This window comes from Corvus moneduloides, chromosome 3, assembly GCF_009650955.1.
Source record: "Corvus moneduloides isolate bCorMon1 chromosome 3, bCorMon1.pri, whole genome shotgun sequence".
Taxonomy (NCBI): domain Eukaryota; kingdom Metazoa; phylum Chordata; class Aves; order Passeriformes; family Corvidae; genus Corvus; species Corvus moneduloides.
The window spans coordinates 60,811,126-60,835,303 of record NC_045478.1 but is presented as its reverse complement, the minus strand read 5'-3'; the positions used below and the strand labels follow the sequence as shown (position 1 = coordinate 60,835,303).

Below are 24,178 nucleotides of genomic sequence, written 5' to 3'. Positions count from 1 at the left end.
AAGGACAGAAAAGAAATTGAGTTCAAAAACATAAAAAAATGGATAAACAAGAAGCTGATATTATTTTGCTGCTGTTCATTTATGATAAATGCACTCAAATTGTACCAGGTATCAGGGAGAAGAAATAGTTAGAGGTTATCCTGTATAAAACATTCCTATCTTCTGACAAGAACCAAGACAGTTTTTAAGAATCCTTCTGGCCTTAGAACTTTTTCCCAAGATTTAATTCTGTTCCTTCCAAAGCCAGCAACGTTTGGTGTTTGCCTAAGATTTCCTTCCTGGGAAAGTGGCAAAACTTCAGCCACTTTGGAAGAACCAATCTGTATCATGTGAGACAAGAGCAATTCTGCTGTGCCACAGTCCTCATCTGTGCTTTTTATGTATGCATACACCTCTTATCCATACTCATTCACACGTACTTGCACAGCCAGATTTAGTGGTCATAAAAGGAAATCTCCCTGTCAGGTACCATCCATTGACCACCTCTGATTTACGATGCTATTGTAGCAAACTGAGACGTTTGAGCCGCAATGTATTTAGGGTTTGTGCATCAGGTTTGTCTCTCAGATCTCACTGAGCCACTGGAATGAACCACTATGCCCTGTTCAGTGTATAACATATCGTTAAGCTGGAACACAATCTGGAATCCCACACATAGATGATCAGTTTTTGCCTTGACATCCTGGCTAGTAGACAGTTTGGAAATAAAATGTCTCATTTCAAGGGCAGTCTGAAACACAATTCAGCGTGAAACAGATCCTAAATCTCTTTCAAGTGATTACACTTGCATATGCTGCTTTGGTCTCCAAAGCAGTGAAAGGAAATAATCACAATTCTTTTCATGCTTCTTGAAAGCTAATCAAAATGAGTCAGTATTTTCAGTGGCTTTTGATTTCTAAATAGATAATGTATTTATAAATATTTCAAGTATTCATTTTGAATTTTGTTTTTCTTCCCTTTGCAGGCCCAGCTACTACTAAAGTTAATTGATAATTCACCCTAGTTTAAATTTGAGGATGCTCTTGCTTCATGCCATTATGCACAACTGTAAAATATGTGATTACTTAACATTTAAAAGTATAAAGCTACATATAGCTGTCCATCACTTTGTTTATTGATTACACCACCTTTTTGCTTTGACCAATATTTATACTTCACTGAATTTAAAATTATTCTTCTCCCATCATGTGCCTCATTTTCATTTTCCAGCAAAAAGGGAAACAGAGACCAATATTAAAGAACGAGCTGCTGTATTGTATTAAGTCTAAAACGTACCCTGAGAAATAAAAGGCCATATACCAAAGAGGAGTGGTGCCACAACTGTCCTGCTTGACAGCAGCTAAGTCATCATTCATTAGTGGCTGCTAACACATTATTCCAGGAGTGACACAGATTTTTCAAGGGTCGCTTAGTCTCCTGAAATTTAGTCAGCTCTAAATTTAATGCATACCAGCTCACACACAGGAACAAACAGAATGGCCAGCATAGGAAAGCTCTTTCTCTCCTCAGCTCTTTGACCCTTCGTGTGGACACTTACACATTGCCTGGTAGTTGTGGCTTGTCTTGCTCTGTTTCTTTTTTCCTCAGTCATAAACCACAAAGAACAAGTTTACTGGTACACCAGTACTGAAAGCAGACTAAGACCTTCACACTGAAAAGGAGGTGACTTATATCACATCTCATATTTATTTGCCCCAGGAAGGCAAAGCCAGCTGGTCGTTGTTAGCCCTTCCACTTGGTAATGCTACTTGCAAAGAGATATCTTTCACAGCAAGCTGCTAGGGAACATATCTCTCTTTACCCAAGAGTGGTACCGTGGTGTTGGTCCCACAGAGAATTGGCTGTGACAGCCTTCTGCAAGCTGAATGAATAATTGCCATCCTATGAGTGAGCTAAAGGAATAGGTTGAAGATGTTAAAAGCATTCTGACATTTGGACCATTTGCACTACAGAAAAAATGACACAAAAGCTTCATTAAAATCCAGTGCATAATCTACAGACCCACGCCCCTACTGCATATTCAACTGAGAAGAAAAAAAAAAGGCAGCCTGTTAAAGCAGATCCTCTCTTGGAAGCATATCTGTGACTGTTGTGGGTCTACATAGGTGTGCTTTTGTCTATCTGACTCCCAATATTCACACCTTGAACTTGGTATGTGCAAGAGGTGCTCCTCAGGATAACTTCACCAACGCTGTCACATTGTAGGGCAAAACTGTTGGACTCTGGTCTCACCCTTTCAAGCTGAGTCACTTCTGATCTCAGTTACAAGATCTTACCCTCAAGTAGTAGACAAGAACTTACAATCAGGCACAGGGCACCTCCTCATAAAAAATTCCAAGTGTTCTCTTAAAAATCTTTCAAACACCTCATGTCTCAAATCTATGTCCCAAAAAACTTGGTAACTGATGCCTTGAGGTCATGGTCATTATCTATCTCGTTGATCAGCACTGTTTTCCCATGTCTTACACTGTGTTACCTGGGTCTTGGAATGTCTTTGTTGTTTCTACCAGGACTACTTCAACTCAGTTCCAATCTTGTAGCTAAGTTAATACACATACACAACCTGGAACAGGATGTGATATTTCACTGGTAACTTGCTGCTGCACTGATCGAGCTTCAGTGACTCTTTTCCATCTTAAATTTGAATGGACTTGTTGCCCAGCTCTCATGCCATTAAGTGCTCTCACTATCTACACTCCACAAGCACAGGAGAGTTTTATCTATATGGGCAAAGGCTTGGCTCCCGAAGATGCCTGATATAGGTAATGTTAGCAAAAAAATATTAAATTCCTTGAGAGTTCTAAGTGATGAGTACGATGTCTGTTCTACTTTTGCAGCTCTTACTTTGACTAAGCTCAGGTGGGAGGAAATCTTCAAAAAACAATACAGCAGCCCAATCTCTTCCTAATGATCTCCATGGATGTCTCATCAGTGACATAACACAATGTCAAAGCTGAGCCCTTCTGAAAACAAAAACTTCCTAGGACTTGCATGTGCTGGCAGAATTAGCATTTGCATTTTCATTTCTTTCAAGTCTTTTGCTGGGAGCAGTTTATTAGTGCTGTGGATTCATGTTTTGTCAGTACCTGGCAATCAAGTACAGCTGATCCTGCCTTGGAGTGCAAGCTGGATTATTTCTCAAGATTGATTTTTTCATGGGCCCATGAGATCTATGTAGCAATTAAAGAAATAAATCAATCAGATGCTGACTGCACATCTACTTGCTTAAATGTCTTTGAAGTGCTGCAGCTTACTCAAAGCAAAACCACAACCTGAGGTAGGGACTTGCATACTTCTGTTCATCTGGAGTACACAGCACCAAGTTGACACTTCCTCACACCCAGAAGTTGCTTTATTTTTATTGTACTAGTGTGACTTTGTATGGTAAGAAATGCTCAAATACACAGCTGATAAACTATAGCCTGTTACATCGCTGTGCACCAGCTCAGACCCAGTAACTGTGCCTTGGAATGGTTATTTCTGTCAAATGCAAAATAATAGCACTTAGCTTTAAACTACTTGCAAAGAAGCTAAATACTGACAACCTGCTATTTTCATCAAGCAGAGAGCACTTATATGGGTACTACAGCCCAGCTAATTTATGGGAATCTTACACTCGATCACACAGCTATGGAGGAGATGGGCACATATACCCATCCTCAGTGGAGTCCTCAGACCTTGCACTCTGAATCACCAAGATTAAAGAAAAATTACTTCCTAGCAGCATCATTTGGGTTCTGGCTTACCTGTCTTGAAAGGGAGATGGTGGAGTGGGTAAGGTGGTGCTGCTCCGGGAGTAATGCTTCCCTGCCTCATGGCATGGCCAGCTGGATTGCTAATGAAGCACCGGCTTGCAATACCTTCCAGCTCCTCAAGGTGTTCAAGGGCAGACTGAAACCGAAGCCAGTTCAGTCATCCATGCAGTGGGAGGAGATGGGCAGTTGGCCATGGTTCCTACAAATGTGATACTTATTCCTTTAATTATCTGGATTGTCACGCAACCCACCGTGTTGCACCTGATTTCAAGAGCATTTGTCTGACAAATTTCAGACAGTGAGAGTCCTTGAAGGCACACAAATTTGTCCACACAGTTCAAAGAAGAGAGATCCCAGAAATGGGGAGAACTAGTTGCTGTCTGCAGCTACCTGATTGAAAGATACACAGAAGACAAAGCCAGACTTCTCTAGGAATTGGGTGGCCAACAGGCAATGGACACTAGTGGAAACACGGGAAATTCCATTTAGACAGCAGAAAAACATTTTTTACCTTGAAATTGAACAAATGCCAAACAGGGATCCCTAGTTAAATGTAAAACAACTTAAATGCCAGCCTTTGTTTTATTCAACAATATGCTGCATGAAAAGGCAAAATTTATTATTTAATTGTGTTTTAAGTAAAGACAGTGCACTTATTAAAGAACAGTGGCAATTCCAAGTACGTTTGTCACTAAAAGAGCACTAACATGATTTACAAGAGACTGCAGCATCATCACCAGTTGTAATACTACTGAAGTATTACCATTTGAATAAGCATTTGTATGGGAGATTAAAAAAAGAAAAAAAAAAAGAAGCTTATTTTACTTACTTTTCATGATTTCAGACATGCTTTTTGGATAGAACCTTTCCCATTCAGTAGGTATGAGAGCTTGAGTTTCTCAACTACTATGTGTTTATTAGTTTCTCGAATTAGCACATGGGGAAAAAACCTAACCATTAATCTTCTTTGGTGTGAGGAGGTATATTGGTATATACCAGTGCTTGTTATTGTGACAATTTTATGTATACTTTTAAAACTGCTTTAGTTCTTTGTTTTTTAGTTATGAAACCACACTAGAAATAGCCTTATATAAGCAAGCTCCTGCTGTTTGAAACTGAATTATTTGGTAAAGTTTCTCTGAGTGTCATCTATTTTTCAGACTGAGACCAGGAAGAAGCAATTTATTTCTGTAGCTGAGAGTTTATTTCTGTAGGAAAGATTGCAACATGACAGGGATTCAGTTCTCCCTCTGTTGATGTGAACTCTGAATTAAAACATAGTAGTATCAGCAGGTACAAACTGCTTGTAAAGGGACATGGTGGAGCAGAGCAGCATCTGCACAGAAGGAAAACTTGCAACAGTGACTTTAATATGTATTCCTGAAAACTGGGCACCTGCTGCTGATCAGCCTTCACTTGAATAAGCTAATCCCTATTTCCCTTACTAGTTTTTAGAAACTGAAGTGTGTAAACCCAGGACTTCCTTTTTATAATTTTTTTTTTGACTGTAGTTACAAGAGCTCATTTCAGACTAGGCCTGCATAAGAAGCTTCCTGCCATAGCTGTACCACTGAGAATGTGAAACAGGGCTAGTACAACAGGTGAACACACAGCCATATCTGCTAAATACCAGCAAAATGGTCCGTCAATGAGGAAAATAGTTTTTCCTACTGGGTGACAGATGCATTGACGTGCCCAAAATCTGCACCTCTGCAAAACACTATCCCCTCCATTTTCTCAGCTGACAACAAGTGATGCTAAATGGGATTTGACGTATAGAATCATAGAATGGTTTTGATTGGAAGGAACCTTAAGGATCATGTAGTTCCAATCCCCCTGATGAGCCTTCCACTCGACCAGATAAGGAGGAGTGAGTTAACTCAGAATCACAGAATCTGCTGAGTTGGAAGGGACTAACGAGGATCATTGAGTCCAGCTCCTGGCCATGCACAGCCAAGAGTCACACCATTTGCCCGAGAGCATTGTCCAAATGCTTCTTGAACTGTCAGGCTTGGTGCTGTGACCACTTCCCTGGGGAGCCTGTTCCAGTGTCCAACCACCCCACTGGGTGAAAAACCTTTTCCTGATAGTCAACCTAAACCTCCCCTGACACAACTTCAGATCATTCCCTTGGGTCCTGTCACTGGGCACCCCAGAGAAGAGATCAGTGCCTGCCCCTCCTCTTCCCCTCACGAGGAAGATGCAGACTGCTCAACCTCCTCTTCTCCAGGCGGAACAAGCAAAGTGACCTCAGCCACTCCTCATACATCTTCCCCTCAAGACTCTTCACCACTGCTAATGAAGCACCTGTTGCCCTCCTTTGGACGCTAATAGTTTAATGTTGTTACATTGTGGCTCCCAAAACTGCCCCCAGCACTCGAGGCGAGGCTGTCCCAGTGCAGAGCAGAATGGGACAATCCCCTCCCTTGCCTGACTGGCGATGCTGTGCCTGATGTTCCCCAAGACACGCTTGGCCCTCCTGGCTGCCAGGGCACTGCTGGCTCGTGTTCAACTTGCCATTGACCAGGAGCCCCAGGTCCCTTTCTGTGGCAGTGCTCTCCAGCCTCTCATCCCTCAAGGACGGCTGAAGCCAGTTTGGCTGAACTTGCCTGCGTTAGATGCAGCAGAGGTCAGGGTGGGAAAGTGTTCCCCAGAATAGAGAGACCTGCAGGAAGGACGCGTCTGTTTCAGCGTTTCCCCTTTCGCTGCTGGCGGAGCCGGCGGGACCCGCGGCCCCACGAGGGGGCTCTGCCCGCCCGGCCATCGGCAGCGCCAGCCCTCCCAGCGCGCCGCTCCCAAATCCCTGGTCTCGGCTGACATGAAAGCACCTCTCATGTGTCAAGGTCTCTAAAGCAGTTTCAATTTCAGGGTGTTAAACTGGTATCGTTGCAGGTAAACAGGATAACCAGAATAGTAGTTCCCTCTGGACTGCTTCCAGTGGAAGCAGCAAGTACCAGGAATGCGATTGATAGCTACTACACGATGTAATTTTGCCGGGAACATGTATAAATAAATGCTAACAAGCAAATTATATGCCTTGTTCCTACTAAATTTCCCCCAACCTAAGACACTCGTAGCCACAATAGTTTAAGAAAGCCTGGTATAGAGAAAGTTTTTGAGATCAATCAAGTAGAGAAATCCTACCATGTAAGAGGAAAATAGCATCTTTCTACACATAGCTGAACACAGTGGAGGGGAAGGGGCATTTAAACAGCACACACTGACCGAGATAGGACAGCTGAGTTTGACCTCTTTGTATCTTTCAGTACCACCTTCATTAAAATTCTTAAGTTAAAATAACTGTGTAATGGCAATCACAAAAGTAAAAGGAAAATACATATTCCAGTTCAAGGAGAGATTTGTCCCCACAATGCATGAGAAAAATCAAGCGATGAAGGTCATTTAAATGCCATTGTACATATCCCCTGGAACAATGCCCTGGTCAGATAGGTAACAGCACTGTCAAAGGCACAGTGCTTGACTGCTCACTGCTGTTGGTAGATTACTAACACTAAAAGAAATAGAAGAGTAAAGAGCCAGAGCAACAGTGACACAGGGGGACAATGCACAGAAACAGCAGTGACAACTTCAGCTGTCAGCAGGGATGCACTCCTTCTTCCAGGCATTGGGTTCACATGACCACCATGATGTCTTCTAGCGGCTTCCGAGTCAGCGCAGGCACAGTGGCATCTTTCTTGGGATAACCAACAGGGAGCAGCAAGAGAAGCTTCTCGTTTGCTGGGCGCTGGAGCAGCACCCGGAGCTGGGGGCCACAGTTGAGGGGTGTGGAGGTCACTGTGTACAGACCCGCATTCTGCAGCAAGACAGACAGTGACAGAGTGAGACAGAGGTCTGTGCTCTGTATTTGTAGTGGTTGTTCCCACCACACCTGTACACACCCTTCTGTTGACTAGCCCAGAAATGCTACTTCGTTAGGCCTGCTGCAGGCTTGAGAACCCCTGATTTACTGACAGCCTCAATGGTACCATAAAAGACGCCTGCTCTGCTTACAGAGAAGTAGAGCGTTTCTCCACCACAGCAGCAGCCCAGTCTGCCTGCCATGTCTGTGTGCTGTACAGCCAGAGCCTGCCTGCTGTGCTCAGTGTGATGGGGGATCCATAGCCACAGGGAAGTTGAGAGGCAGTTGTGGGAATATGATTGGAATGTCATCCCATGGGGCTGGGGGTTGGACTAGATGACCTTGAAACATCCATTCCAAACCAAACTATTCCATGATTCTGTGATCTGGCTCACACAGAGAAATGTTTTGGTTCTTGCCTCCATACAGCTGGCAGGAAGGTGCCTTACAGCATTGTGAACACTTGTTCCTCCTCAAGAGCTGTACCTCACAGGGTTAGGGGGCACAGGCCCTGCCTCAGAAGTTGTCACAGGAGTCTGTTGGCATCTCTCACAGTGGCCATTGTTACGGATTACATCAGAATCCCAAAATAAGTCTATGTATCATTCTTCCTCTTATACAAAATCTCACAAAACCCCTAAAAAATCTGACAAACAATAAAAAGCTGACATCATCCAAGATATGACCACACAGCTGAGTCTTTTCCTGAGAGCTGCACATCTGGATTTCAGTCTCTATGTCTATGTAATTCAGGCATTTTGGGAGGCTTTGAGATACAAAAGTCAGCCAGGGAGAGGTGCCTAGGAAATGCACCTGTCATGTTAAGCAATCTCTATGATCTTCTCAAGAGAAGAAAAGCTAATAGTGGTGGTGCTGAATGGTGCCTGAGGAGCAGCAATGCATGAAAGGAAGTGTCATTCAAAACAGAATGGAGGAGAAATGCCAGTGCCTGGTAGGAAATTGGCCTAATATAAGAGGAAGCACCTTGCTGTTATCTTGCTGACAGGCCAGGTTAACTATCAGAATAGCTTCTCCATTTAACACTTGTGTGAGTACATCAGATACAGGAAGCAGAACTGAGTACTGAGAAACCACTGAGAAAATCTAACTGGCTGGTGTCAAACATGCTGAGCTTTAGAAATCAGTTCACTTTCAGAAATGCCTCAGAAAGACTGATTGAAATAGTACAGCCTGTCCTGTGGAATATGTTCCTGATTTTTTTTTTTTTCCAGCATTGTATACTAAAAGTGATTTGGTGTCAAGCTGTTTTATAGGGATTACCTAAAAGAAAGGGCCAGTGTGGCACTGCACAGCCATGCTTGGGTAGTCTGAAGAGCCTGTCAGCCTTGTTAGCATAAGGCAGAAACCACAGGGGCTGAAGCCTGTGCCGAGAGAAGAGTGACAACTCTGGAAGCTACATTATATTTTTCTTCCTGTTAACCAGTACTGAGGATAGGAATCACCTTCTCAGATGTAGATCTCAGTAGCATAACTTTAAAACTCCAAACTAAGACATATTGTCAGGAATTGGAGTAATCCGGGAGATTGAAAATGTTAAAATCTAAATTGGGTTCCACCCTCATTTGGGCAGAATAATCTTGGTATGTAATCCAAACTAATATATTGAGTCCCAATATGTCAGTTCTGTCAACATACCTGCAGTGCAGCAAGCAGGATACCACAGGCAATAGAAACACTGATTTCATTGTAATAGTGGGTCTTCTTTTTGCCATTTGGAAGCCGCCCATATACCTGCTTGAAAATGAGGATCAAATACGGAGCAGTGTCCAAGTACTCTTTGATCCAGTTTGTCCTGCAAAAGAATGTTTAAGACATTTATTTTGCGACCTTTTCACTTTCGTGTAAGTTACTGCAAAGGGGCACTAAAGGTACAGGCCAATTATAGCAGTAGACTAAACCTTAGAACATTTACTGCAAAGGATTAAGTATTATCATCTTAAATAGAAACATTTCAGAAAGAAAAAAAAAAGCTTGAATAGAGTTCTCAATTTTAACAGATTTGGCTGAGGAGCTGACATGCTCACTCTGAAGAGTGGAATTGCACACAAGTAAGAGATAGTTCTTGACCTCTTATCTATGACCTGGCCTCATAAGCATTTGCCTTTGAGATTATTTAATTCCTGGAATTTTGCAGATTTGCCTGTTACAAGCAGTGACAACTTTTTTGTCATTGCAGGGAAAACTGCTGTCAGAAAATTTCAAAACTTTATTGTCTAAGGTCTAAACCTAAATACATTCCAATGGCAAAAAATTATTATTCTGATCCTGGGTATTTCATCCCTGTTACAATTCATTTGGTTCCCTATTTCTTAAATGACATTCATGATATAGGATTTAGACAAGAAAATGAGTGCTTCTACTGTTCTCACTCAAAACATAAGAACCCCTGGCATTTGTTTCCATAGCACATAAATTTGCATAGCACCTAAGCACCTGAAAAACAGTAACATTCTCAAACAAGTAGGCAAGGTCAAGGGCAGGTCAACTCTACCAAGATTTGTGCATATGCTCCATTTGACAAGTGGACATCTCAGTAGACATCTTCACATCATGTGAAGTTAAGCAAGTCGGTCAGACTTCGGAGGGCATTTGGAACAATTAACTATTGCATAATTCAGCACTTGGATAGGGACAGGCCTTGGGGCTTCCTCAGTCAGTAGCAAAGCTTCCGATGACTTTGGGAGCTTCACTGTTTGGCAAACAACAGGAAAAATCTGGGACAAGAGTTTCAGCCACAGAGGTTACATAGGAAAAAATAATGATGGAGCCAAATGCTTGGAAAACTTTCAAAATGGAGAGCATGTAATTTTTTTTACTGGAAGCAATTTTATGAACCAGCCACCAAGGCACAATTTTACACATATTTATAAGTTTTTTTTCCAAACATGAATTTTAGAAAAATATTAAAAGTGAGAGGGAGGAAGAAATGGAAAATTATACAAGTCTATCCTACACTGAAATAGCAGCTCTCTTCAAACCCCTCAGGTAATTGACTTTTCATACCTCAATCTTTTCAAGTCATTAACCCATCTGTCTCCCATCCTTTTTTTGTAGTTGATTTCCTCCTCTTCTTCTACAATTTCACGAATCTTATGTCTTAAATCTGGATCTTGCACTACCACAAAGGTCCAGGGCTCAGTGTGTGCTCCACTAGGTGAAGTACCTTCATAGAAAAACAGGAAAAGATGAAAACTCAGGAAGGAGGGTGGGCAGTGAGAGGTATCAGCTCTTCCTTGTGAGCTTTCAGGCTGACCAGTTGAGCAGTGGGAAAGCACGTGGATGAGATGGGAAGAAAAGGACTGAGATAAGTTCTGGCAGACAATCCTGTTCATTTCCTTCTCAAAGAATGTGAAATCCCATTGAAGAACAGAAGTTAGTCCTTTCATACTGCCATCTTACAGGAAGCCAGCATTAAGGATTTGTAAAAAATTCCTTTTTTGGTGGTTCTTATGATGAGGCAGTAATATGGTGCAATATATGAATGCAGTAAGGCTATTGCAAATTGTTGTACCAAGAGCAGAGCACTGTCTGAATACACCGCCAACTCTGACACGTGGATTTGCTAAAGGATGAAAGTAATGGCTTTCAGGAAAACAAGGCTAAGTTACCACCTGCAGGAATCTGTCACTGACTGACAAAGATAAGGAGCTGTACAACACAGACATCTGCCATAGAGCGTACAGGTTTGAGTTCATTGTCCCACAGACAGCTGGTGTTTATAGGTGTGCACATATTAAATCTGTACTTGCTCACCCACCAACACCACTGGAGAATATTTTAACTGCATTGAGGTTAAAAGCCAGAAGCTGAAGAAAATATATATGCACAGGTTCACATATATATAGGTTAAGAAGACTGTGTAGATCTCTCTGATCCCTCATACACACTTAAAAATATTTGAAGATCTTGAATGCATACAATACTAAGGACTGATTTTAGTTCGAGAAACACTGAATAAGCAGTTTGAACTATCTTGATATATGAAAGTGTTTTTATATTGTGAACCTTGGCTCTCCTCCATTCAGTTTTGGGTAAAAACTGATGGCATTCATGCTTCCCTTTTTCTTTTGCTCTACACAGCCCAAAGCTTTCACCATTACTAAGTACTTCATCTGCACACCAGCCTTGTTTGCTTTGCTGCATTTGCCAAAACATGCTCAGTGTTTTAATGACTCCAAGTTAATTAGAGGGAGATGGACACTCATTACAGTGCAATAACAAAGCTGCTTACGGTTTTTAAAGGGAAAATAATGCACCTCAAATGTGGACAATCTTTAAATTATTAAGCCTGCTAAAGGCTACTGAACTTTAAGGCAGCTTGGGAGTATTTTCTATAGTAGCAGCAGCTGGCTCATAGAATAATAGAAATAATGAGGGTGAAAACCACTCCTGGCTGAAGTCAATGTTACTAAAGCAGAGATAAGATTAGGCCAGGACATGATAGTAATGATTTGAAACACATAGATTCTCAACAACAACCACAACAAAAAGAGAATCAATTTCTGACATTCAGACAAATGAACTCTATGAAGGTCCTCAGCATAACACTCCAATCATATGCAACAGGGTTCTGGCACTGCTGCTGGAAGAACTGGAAAATGTTTTTTGTTCTAGACTGAAATTCTTTCCCTTTATTAAGCACCAACCATTTATGTCAACTGAAATATTTTGCATGGCTGAGAATTTCATCTATTTGTTTGTGGGGGGACCCAAAAAAAAAAAAACCTCACACATGATAAATATCATCATAATGCATTAAATTTTAAAGCATGTGAAGTACACGTCTTGACATTTTTGAGAAAACATTTCAATATTTCTATTTGAAAGATGTGTCAATAAACCATACATCAATTTTATTTTAAGTAACATCTTTTAAAGTTTGAAAATTAAGTGATTTTTTTCATGCTGTTGAAATACTCTTCTTCCTTCATGGGTGAACTGCAAACACAAAGGAATTGGGAGTGCTCCAAACCAGTCTCCAACATACAGTTGTTCAAACTGAGTAATTTCCAATCAATCAATGGGTGCTAATTCATTCCAGCTACAGGTGAATCTACGAAAACCATAAGCAAAATGCCAGTTCTCTTGGCTTTTCCACACCACCTTTTCACAGTTACACAGTTGAACAGCAATGCTGATCCTTTTTTTTTCCCCCAAGACCTTGAACCACTCGGTACCTACCTGCTGTTCTGATGACATTATCGATAACCTCCCTGGGGACCGGCTCATCACTGAGAAACCTGACAGATCGACGCTTATTTAGAAGCTCGTAAAACGCCCGTGACCTTTTAATCATTTCGGCCTCAGAGTAGCGCTCACCAGTAAAGGGGACATGGGCAACATTTTCTTCAAGTCCTTGCCACTCTTCATCACCCTCTGCAAGAAAATACAAGCAGTTAGGGATTTTTTTGCTGGAGAATGCTGTCAATATCCTTGGCATTCACACCATAAGGCACTTTGTCCTGCACTGGCATACACTGCACTTCTACACCACTGGTAATGCAAAGTCTGAGGTTCCAGTTGACAAAACTCATTGATCCCCAGCTCCAGGTACTGAATAAACACCTTGTTTAAATACCAAGAGACAAGAGGGTCCTGGCTGGCTCTAGCAAGTGTGATCCACAAAGAAGTCATTGCCTTCTCCACTTCAGCCTGCAAAAATGGGTTACAAGCTGAAACAGCATTGAAAAAGTGGACAGTCTTCCAGCCCATTGTTCTCAGCAAATAAATGTGAACATGTGTGCTCCTTCTTGAGCAGTTTAATAAGAAAAAAAAAAAATCAATTAAATTACTGAATTTAAGGAGAGAGCTTAACTACCGATTTGTGTAAAATCTCCTTTGAAGAGGTGAATGTCAACTTCTTCCATATTCACATTTCATAGCAGAAGCATTGCAAGCCTTGGCTCTGCAGAAATGCGACTTTGTGGTCAAGCTCCTTGGTTTCCCGCTACTTTCAGCACAGGAGGAAATGGACGTCAGGCATCTATACTTAGGATAACAACATATCAAATGTAGGATATTGTGTTTCTTGTCTTTAATTTAAGAACTCAAAATGGTTCCCCATTTCACTGAAATCTGTCTGTTTATATCACAAAATGAGTCTTCTGTTGTCTCTGAGGTCTCTTTCTCCCCTGTATTCCTAGAATAAGCAGAGATAGCATTTTTTTTGCAACTATGATGTGGAACTTACAGCCATTTAAATGCTGCATTTTGACTAGTCAATAGTATTGAGCAATCTGCTACAGAGAGCTGAGTCAGGAAAAAATATTACAGTTCTTTTCTGTTGCTATTAGACTATTATTCCCAAATCATAGCAATCTCCAGCACAAATTCAAACAGCAATTACTTCTGTGTTTTAGTAGAAGGCAGTTGCCTTAGAGACCAGGCTGACTTTTTGTTCATTTTAAAAGCAGTGAAATATTCACAAGCGTGGCTCAGCCTATGCAAGGAGTGAAATAAATCCAGTTTCATACATGAACCTAAACGGAATGGTTCTGGTCCCCAAACAACACACACTTCATTTTGCAAACAAAGAATTCACCCTGAGAATATGTTAGGTTCAGCATTTCATGCCTGTGTTAAGCACTCTTGGTCATAGTCTGCAGGGACCTGGCTCCAGGTTAATGGAAAGCAGTGACCCCTTGTAAAAATCATTTTTTTTAATCATCTTGTACAATAAAAAGTAAAAGGGTGCCTCTTGACAATGTTTCCTCTGTAGTTTACACTCAGGAAAATAGTGATGAGTGCTTGGTTGTTTTGGGGGGAGGGGACGTTTCCCATATAAGTAGAAGAGAAGAAGGGAAGCTGCTGTTTGGTCAAGATAGCTCATCTTAATAATAAGCTGAAAAAAGAAATGTACTTTCAAAGATATTTGTACATGGGACAAAGGTGAGACAACTCGTGAGAATGGAAAATCTCAATACACTCAACATGGGAATACTGGCTGAAGCAGAAGAATCCAGAAATGTGGGAACTGACACACAAAACCAAAACTCTCCCGGCAATTTTTTTTTTTTAATAAATTCATCTATTATATATTCTCTTCCACCATGTGTCTACCATTCTTTCTTAGCAGTTAACATTATCCATATGCTAACTTAAAATCATTATCAGCACCATCTGTTTAGTGCACGCTCTCTATATCTTTAATTGCTGTGTTTAGACATACTCCTGTTGGTACGGTCACGTTATACAATACCACAAGTGTCTTGTTGATATCTCTGTGTATTCCACCACTTGATGGACAACAGACATCCTGCTAGTAAGTCTATTATCTTGTTAGCCACATTCTCAAGATTGCCATCAATTCTGTTGCCCATTTACAGTAGTCATCAAGCTTCCTGTTTTTTAAGCAAATCTGGAGTGGTTTTGGCTCAGACATCCCAAATGGAATCTCACTTTAAAAGTACTACTTTTCTATCTTGATCAGAAAATCCTCTCTGGATACATTTTAGGATGATGACTATGTTCTTCCCAGAGTCCATATGGGAGGTTATAATCAGCCTGCAAATCTGTAATAAATTTTACCTCAGTTTGAAGCATGAGTTCTTAATTACAAACTCACACTGAGAACAATAAGCTACCATTTCACTTCTGTTGGCCACTTATTTTACCTGCACTGACACTTCTCTGTGTTGCTGGCTTCATGTCAGGCTGTATGTCATTAAGAAATTTCACTTGTACCCTCCTTGGTTTTATGCAAAGACCACTAGATAGTATTAACAATTGGTCCTGAGACTGATCCTTGAGAAACCCCAATCAAGACCACTGCACTTTCTTTCCAAACAAGTTTCTTCTCTAGGGAATTGCTTCCTAAGCTTACAATTCCTCTCTAATTCTCTTTTCCAGTGTAAAGACATGATGCGTAGGAAAAAAATTAAAAGTGTATAAAGAAAGCTTTCAGATCTTTGGACTTAAATGCTGGGTAACTGACCCTGTTCTTTGTCTGATTAATGGCAGACTGCCACAAAAAGGGCCACTACAGGAATCCCAGTAGTGAATCCAACCCTGAACTGAGTGTGACTAATAGAGAACTAAAAGAGATTGATTATCCTTCTAGTGGGTTATAAATAGTGGTTAGCAGGCTGATCCTGAAAACTCTCAAGAGTGGGTCTGGGATCTTAAGCAAAAGAAGTAGTAAGTTGGAGAGGCACAGACCCTGGAAGAAAGAAACCCAGCATCAAAATATTGTGAAAATTACCTCAACTGGAATACAGTTGCAGGTGGTTTCTTAAGATCTCAAGAGAAATGAGTGGCTGTTGAATAAAGAGAAAACCTAGGATAAGGAAAGCTGAGATGTAATCTGGTTGCTATCCATAAACCACAGAAGGGTGTATACCAGGGCTGGAAGAGAATCCTTTAAAATCAAGAGGATGGAACAGATTAAAAAGGTACACAGTGGTCTTAAATAAGTTTGGGCAGGTAGGAAAGTAGAGGAGGGTTTTTAACCCATAACATGAAATTCTGGACCAGCCTTTCAGCAAAGTTAAAGGAAAAAGGTCACAAAAGTCCAGTTTTCATGTTCATTCAGCTGATGACAAAGGCTGGATGTATCTGCAGCAGCAGGAAGATACACACAGTAAGGCATTGTGTCCATCTAAGTCCTGTCTTCCTAAATGATACAAAACATGAACTGTCATTGAAAAGTAAATTTAAAATGCTACTGCCTCATTCATGTCAGTAGTAGTTTTATTAAGATATGGGAAGTCTTTGAAACTGGGGAGAGGAGAAATGCTTTTAAGTGGGACAGGTCTATTACAAGGAGTATCACAAGCAACCAGCAGTGCATTTTCAGAAGAAATGGAACATTTGGTACTTTGTGCATTGCTTTGTAGTCCCTAAGTAGAGTGTATCATTAGTGCTCCCACAATTAAATATGTAGTAATAAAATGCCTTTGCTTTTAATCTCTGCAAGTGTTCCTCAGAATAACAAAGATGCAAATATAATTCAACCTCATCTTCCACACCACTATAAAATGGGTCTGTATTTACCTTATCCATCAGTTGTATGGCTCTGACGGCATGACCAAAAAATGATCAATATATATGAAGCTCCCTGGGCTAGAGACTGAAGTTTTTTTTCCAACCGTCCAGATCTATTCTGAAGCAATGGGAGACAAGGTAGCACCACTTTGGGATAAGATGCCTGCTACTATAAGGAAGCCCTTGTGACTCAACATTCAAGGCAAGGCTGAAAAAACATTTTTCATCTGTATCCAACTGGTCTAATTACACATGGCCTAATGCAAGACACAGCCAGATATACACATATACAGAGCATCCTTGCCAATCTACAGCACAACAATCTCTCATTCTGTATATTATAAATGAAGAAAAAAGTTACAGGATAGATGGGCATGCAAACAAATTTGAAGTACTGCCAGTTAAACCATTAAACAAATGGACTGAGTGTTTTGGACTTAACAAAAGAATGGGTCTCTGGCTGCTCCAAGAAACATCCATCTCTTTAGCTACGGAAAGCAGAACACAGACAAGCTCAGGAGCACTTGGCCCTCACCATTCTACCCTTCACTGCCAGTAAGTGACCCTACTGAGTCTGCCCAAGCAGTTCAGCTACTTACACTGAATGCTCTGCTGCTCAAAGGTATGTCCTTCTCATGGGAAACATCCCTGACGGTTCCACTTCAGGGAAGACTCGTGGGGCTGACATCTACAAGTAAGGTTGGTGCTTTTCTAGCAGAGTGCTTCACTCAGCAAATAGACCTTGCTTTGGTCAGGGACATGAATCAAAAGACTTGGTCTTCGGCTGCCCCTTCCTATTCAGGGGGCTGTTGAAAATTCAGCTTGTTCACCTAGGGCAGCCCTAGATTCTAGCTTTAGACAAGGCCTTAAGAATGCTTCATGTTATCTAACTCAAATTCTCTTCAGAGGAACTTTAAACACAAACCAGCTTGAGACATTTAAGCAGAACTGAGTTTGTCTGCTAAAGTAACATACATAAATAAAACAGCAGAATTTACACAGCAGGTAAAGTATTCTTTACTATTAAAAAAATCTCTTTTTACATCTATGTTTCCATTTCAGCATCTAATGCAGTTAGTGAAAGTTTTAACGCTGACCACAAGGTTAACATATTTTGATCCTTTATTAAGACTTTTATTACTAACTGTTCTACTCCTCCTTGCTACTCTTCTCACTTAGGCTGAGTTGCTGAAGAAAACTTCCCTATGAATGATAAAATTATTTTAATATTTCTAGAGATAAAAGACATGACTGTTCTGCAAAGACATTGGTTTGAATCATACACCATTAAGGGAAAGCAAAATAGCAAGAAAATTTAATATCGGATGCCATGGTATATTGAGAAAGCTTTTATTTAAAAGCAAATAAAACTTAGCAACAGTACTAACATGCCTACCTGTCAAAATTTTTGCAAGCAATTTTAAACCAGTACAGTTTCGAATTTAGCACCTGAACAACAGGGAAAGCAACTAACACATAAAGACTAAAATTTGATATATGGAGCTGTGGCGGTAAGATTCCTTGTTAAGAGCTAATAGGTTTGCTTATGCAGGGGATCTAAATTTTTTGACTAACAGAAACAGCTATAGTCCAAGATGATAATTCATATATGATCATTTGAACTTGCAGCAATTTAACTGAACTAGTAAGCCATTAGCGACAAAGAAATTATGGGATAATTTTATACAGAATCTACTTTGCATTGAACAAAGGAGGATACATCACATAAACTAATTTGTAAAGAAATTTTATATATTTGGAAAATAGGCAACAGGGTTTAAACCCTTCCTGGTATCAACTATTTTCAGAAACTGATAAACAACACTAACCTGAAGTACACTGAACACTGAGAAAAGCTATAATCGTTCTTAGAAATAGGTCTATGTGCAACGTAAGTTTTAAGATTTCTAGAAGCAGACTGAGGGAAAATGTCATTATGGGAAAAAATAACCCAGACGCCTCAAAAAGCCTTTGAAACCAGCTTGAGGGAGAAAAAAGAAAAAAAAAGGTCTGTATTAACTACAACTTTAAAACTTCATAGGAACAGAACTCTGTAGATTTTTACTTCACAAGGAAATAAAGTGAGTTTATGGAGGATAGTAGAACAGTAAGAAGAAGGAAGGGTACATTTTGTACTTAGACTTTTGTCCAAGCTGTGAATCAAAAAGAGCTACTGAAAATAAAGGGCATTCTGTACGGGTTCAAAATATGCAGCTAAGTGAACAGATTATCACCAGCACCACATTTTGCTCTTAAATATTTGATCAACACAGCTCCCAACAAAGCTGCCACTGACATTCTCAGAAGCCACAAATGGAGGACCTCTGTAAAAACAGTAATAAACCCATTTCCAACTTTTTAGCAGTGTTGAGACCAAATATGTAGCACTGGGTGACAAAGTGGGATGACTTGCAGATAGAAACACTCTGCTCAGGTCTTCCCTTTGCTCTCACTAACAAGGCCTGGGGAGGGACTGTGGGGAATTCAGCAGGATCTCCTTCCTTTCCTTACACTGTCCATAGAGTCCCCCATAGGTCTGAGATATGCTGTACAAAGGAACAGACAGGAGTCTCTGAGAATATATATTTATATATATATATATATATATTGCACTCTGATCTGTGGGGTCTGGAGGGAAAAGAGATTTAAACCAAGAGCAACATGACATGAGGACTGTCTCTTTCCTGGGAGCCGACAAGCTCAGGGCACAGCAGCAGTGGTGCGCTGAGCACTGCTGTTACTGTGGAGAAGTCCAGCAGATTGCACCTCCTTTATTTGTATATCAGCAGATAAAATTCAAACAACTAAAGCGTCTGGGATAAGATTTTTCTTACCTTCTTCTTCTAAGGGATGGTCAGTTCCATCTTTTAAATCTTCATCCACCCATGGGCGAGATGGATGCTTGCTTTTAGTGTCACGTTTTTCCTTCTCTCCATTAGTCTTCTTCATTATTACCCCAATCAAAACACATATAATGGCTATAAAGACTGGGGTGAGGAAAGAAAAGAGTGCCATGGCTACGGAAATGTGGAGCCTTTGTTCCAAGTTCTGTAGTTTCTCTTGAAAAGGAGAGGCTAAAGAGGGAAGAGCAGCAAGGCAGTAAGCAAAAGGGGGTGGAACTCAAGGTTCAGTCTTCCACCTGATCTTGCTTCTACTTTTCAGACACCGCCCCCACAATCTCATCTGTGATGGGCTCCTGCTGTTAATAAACACCTCCTGCAGTTAAAAAAACTCCAGAGCCAGGTTTATATATTTTCTGAGAAGAAACAGCTTATAAACAGCAACCAGAGGCAATGATCATACACATAAATGCTGTCCAGTGCAAAATAAATTTAAAAATCCCAAGGTCTTTCAAAATTTCTGATTGAGGCAAGACTTCTCCCCTCTTATTTTTATGGTCAGCTCAGTAATCTTCCTTGTAACAGTGATTATGAGAAGACCCAAGTAGGAATATGACTTTTAAAAACTAATGTCATGTCTTCAATGTTTAACTAATAAAATTAGCATTTTACATGTATCCCAGGAATTCAGGACATCACCAATTGAAAATCAGCTTGCAGCACCACCCTCAGCTCTGTCAACAGGTCAATAGAACAGATAAGTAAAGGGGCAGAATTGCCTCTGTATAAAACATGAGTGAGACAATTCACAGAGCCCTGTATTCATCCTGGATGTCCTGGGGGAACTGACAAGAAGAATTCAAGAAATCAAAGTAAAAAATACGTGAGGGCTGCAGTGAATTTTAAAGCCATGTTCCAGCATCCTATCAAAGATTAAAAACCGATAGGATCCTGGTATAATCCAATAATGGTCAATGTCTAAATGCTTAACCCACTTTTACCTCAGCCAGCTGCTTGGGAACTGAACCAACACAGCAGCATTGAATTGTTGTCTTTACCTGGGGCTATTGGGACATACTGGATAATAACATGTCAGACAGCAGTGGCTGCTGAGGGCTGTGCTGGAAAGCAGGGTGCAGGGGTACTCTGTGCATGCAGTCACCAGTGCCCATCAGCCCTTCTTAGCACCTGCCAAGCCTTATCTCATGCCATACAGGGCCATTTCTGATGTCCCAGCATCCACAGCAAGTTAATCTGCATTTTGAGTAAGCCCCCCCAAGATAAGTGGGAGCAGTTGTGAGTGTAGCCATGCCAGGAGACAGTGAGTCCCAGGGCAGGTCAGCACTGCAGCTGGCACCTGCAGGGGTCATTGCAGTCCCTCCCTAGGGCACCCCCAGTTTCCTCAACGTGAAAACCAGGATGCAAAGGGGAGAGAGAAGTTGGGGTATGCACAGGTTTCATCCTGACAGGTTCTCAGTCCATACCCTACCACTCACGCCTCTCATCTCACCAGTTTTGCAGCACTCAGCACACCCTTACTGGTCCCTTTTGACACTGTCACTCCAAGGGCTCCCTACCTTCCAGTGCTCCAGCAGATACTGCCAGCTGCCTTGAGGATTGGTCCATGTGTTGGGAAGCACAGATTAATGACCACATTGCTGCACAAGAAGAGGAATGTGTGACCACACTGGTCAATGGAAGTCTGGCTGACAGTCCAGATGTGTATCCTCTTTTACTAGAAGCTCCTTGTGTTAAAAGGGCAAGGACAAGCAAATTTCACAGCTGTGCACATATTGTCTAGATGTGCTTAGAGGCAAATTGAAACTGCCTGAAAGCTGGTACCCAAGCTGGACTTTCTCAGCTGCCCAGCTCAGATACAGAATAAACTTTACTGCTGTTGCACTGTATCCTACTCCAACACACAGGCCCCCAGTCCCTGTCGGCACTGGTCCTTACAGGCAATATTTGGGATCTGTGTAAGCAGAGTAGCCCCAGAACCAGCCAAGGGACTGCACAAATCCATCAGAAATGTAATAAAGAGGACATGCAAAAGTTGTACTTAGGTTCCTAATCTAACCTAATCTAATCCAGTAAAGTTGGCAATAAACATCCACCTACCTGTGGCTAAGAGGACAATTTGCTTGAAAATCCAAGCCATGAATCTTGTCTTCCCTACTCTTCAGTCAATTTGTGACCTGGGACATGTGCTTGGGTCATTGATTTGGACTGCACCTACAAAAAGCTCCAAAACTCATACACTCTACAGGAACATAAACAATTATCATGTGAAGGAAAAAAAAAAAGTTGTACATTTATTTTCTCTCTCCTTGATTTAGAGTAGATATTTAAACTCATTTGTCCCACCTGCTGGCTGACTGGACAGAGGGAGAGCTACTTTACCTAATCTCAATTAGAAACATTAAATTAATTCATGAGACTAGAGACGAAACCTGCAATTCCATCAGACACATTTTCAACAGCCTACTCTGTAGCAAAGGAGGAAAACAGAATGTGGTCTGAATGGCACTGACTGTTTCTCCCATGGGGAATATATTAACCTTGAATATTCACGTACACAAAAATTAGGATCTGGATGCTTTGCAGCTGAGAATCCATCCCATGAAGAGACAGGTCTGTGCTGAAAGTGAGAGAAGCTATATAGAAGGCTGAATGATGAGTTTAAAATAACTATGTCTACTTGCAATGCTGGAAACTTTGTAATAGCTCACTGCTCCAGAATAACTTTGACTTCCTTAGAGGTGATATTAATTTTCCTTTTGTTGAACAGAGAAACAAAGAAAGCAAGCTAAATAAAAGTCCATTTGGTATTAAGCAAAATCTACTTGGTGTTACATATTGAAAATTGTGAGGTTGAACTCCTTGTTTAATTAAAACCTGATATAGTATAAATAACTGTATATTGTAGAAATTCCAAACAGAAACATGGTGATGTCTTGAGGAACTGTGGGAAAGAGGAAGGAAGCAGTCCATTTTTGCATGGTAGATTTCAATCAGTTTTTCTGTTAGATTTTTTTTCAATCCAAGCTTTATAGAAACGTGATCATTATTATTATAATGACAAGTTCAAGAAAATTTATTACAATTATTTCTTCTGTTCTACAGTAAACTCTTAAGACTAGCAGCTGAATTTTGGGGGGGTTTTTAAGTCTCAAAAAAGTCAGAATTAACATTACAAATAACTCCACTCCTAGTAGTTAATAGAGCTTTTCTAAAAAACATGTAAAGAATTTAGAAAATGTTGATAGAAATGGAACTATTGAGAACATCAAAGTACTCCACTATTACTGCATGAAAATCATGTAAGCACTCCTGAGAAGTACAGACCATCATACTAAAAGCTCCTGGCCCCAAAATTCTTTCTTTAATATTTCCCATTAAATTTTGTGCGTAGTTGCTGTTCTTCTGAAGAAAAAATAAAAAGTGCTCTAGTATCAAATACAGCCCTTTATTTTTTTTCTCAAAGTAAAAACATGTGATGAGCAAATGCCAGTAGTGGACTGTCCCATGGTGGGACAGTCACACAACGATCACGCAAACAGTTGTGCGGTGGCTGGGCACGAGACCGTCACATGATGGACATACGCTGCAAGGAGGCCTGAAGCCAACAAATGACATCTGCTTATCACACATTTGTACTTTGAGAAGTCTCTTTATTGGAGAACTCTTAGCACTTCTTATTGGATGATACAGACAACTAGTAATATCTAGACATTCAAAAAGGGATCCAATACATCTATTCAGATTTGATTAACTATCAGAGGCAAAGTACGATAGTTAAAACACCTAATTTAGGAAGTCTCTAGGGCTTAGGAAGACATATGGAAGGAGGGGCCCTCTCGTGCAGTCCTTAGCCTTCTTGTTTTTCCTAATCATCTGCCTTTGGCCATATACACACACAGGCTATAGCACTTGATGTCTTCACATGGCTAGGATTTGGTATGAGAAGTTGTTGTAGTGTAGGAATGGAATTCCCTAATTTAGCGCTCTCACTAAAATGAAAACCATGAGCCACTCCCCTCCTTCCCTTCCCTCCAGTGAGACAGACAAAGGGCAGATATCCTGAGTTGAGATAGGAAAAATTTACTGGAAACAGCAATGAGATAAGAAAACTGTGTTTCCTTTTTGCCGGTTGGTGGGGACATAGCTGCTATTTTGCTGGGTTTTGAGAATGTGACAATGTTCATCTTGCCATTTTACTCCTAAAACCCGAATTTCTTGGGCAGGCCCCTTAATCTTATTTTGTTTATGGCAAAACCAGCCTTCTGGAGGATCTGGGTCATCTTCTCCCCTTTCTCAAAAACTTCCTCTGACATGTTGCCCCATACGATGATGTTGTCAAAGAACTGCAAGTGTTCTTTAGCTTCACCCTTTTCCAGGGCAGTCTGGATCAGCCCATGGCAGATGGTGGGACTGTGCTTCCACCCCTGGGGCAATTGATTCCAGGTGTATTGCATGTCCCTCCAGGTGAAAGTAAACTGTGGCTGCACTCTGCTCTAGAGGAATGGAGAAAAATGCATTGGCAATGTCAATAAGCCACATCATCCTCCCTGGAAGTGAGAAGCCCTTACTTCTGCCTCCCCCCTATGAAGTGCCCAGTATAGAGTAACAACCTAGACACACCCACATGTCTCCAGGCCCTGCCTCCTCATGGCTACTGCTAAAAATTAACCTGTCCTTGGCTGAAACTAGAACAGAAGCCT

The 24,178-nt window shown here is 41.0% G+C and overlaps 1 protein-coding gene across 2 annotated transcripts in view; it reads right to left on the bottom strand.

Annotated features, from left to right (window-relative positions):
• Positions 1–21,676, bottom strand: part of IYD (iodotyrosine deiodinase) — a 55,003-nt gene extending 33,327 nt beyond the window's left edge. Inside the window, exons 1-6 of one of the 2 annotated variants that reach the window (XM_032101845.1) lie at positions 21,576–21,666; positions 19,452–19,691; positions 12,817–13,011; positions 10,639–10,798; positions 9,271–9,427; positions 6,995–7,569 (exon numbers count right to left, since the gene is read on the bottom strand). In XM_032101845.1, coding sequence (XP_031957736.1) covers positions 7,387–7,569; positions 9,271–9,427; positions 10,639–10,798; positions 12,817–13,011; positions 19,452–19,691; positions 21,576–21,615 — 975 coding nt within the window. In that variant the 5' untranslated portion in view covers positions 21,616–21,666 and the 3' untranslated portion in view covers positions 6,995–7,386. Of the gene's footprint in view, positions 1–6,994; positions 7,570–9,270; positions 9,428–10,638; positions 10,799–12,816; positions 13,012–19,451; positions 19,692–21,575 lie in introns of those variants that run through there. The other variant, XM_032101846.1, reaches the window with a different exon arrangement.
• Positions 21,677–24,178: the final 2,502 nt, after the last annotated feature.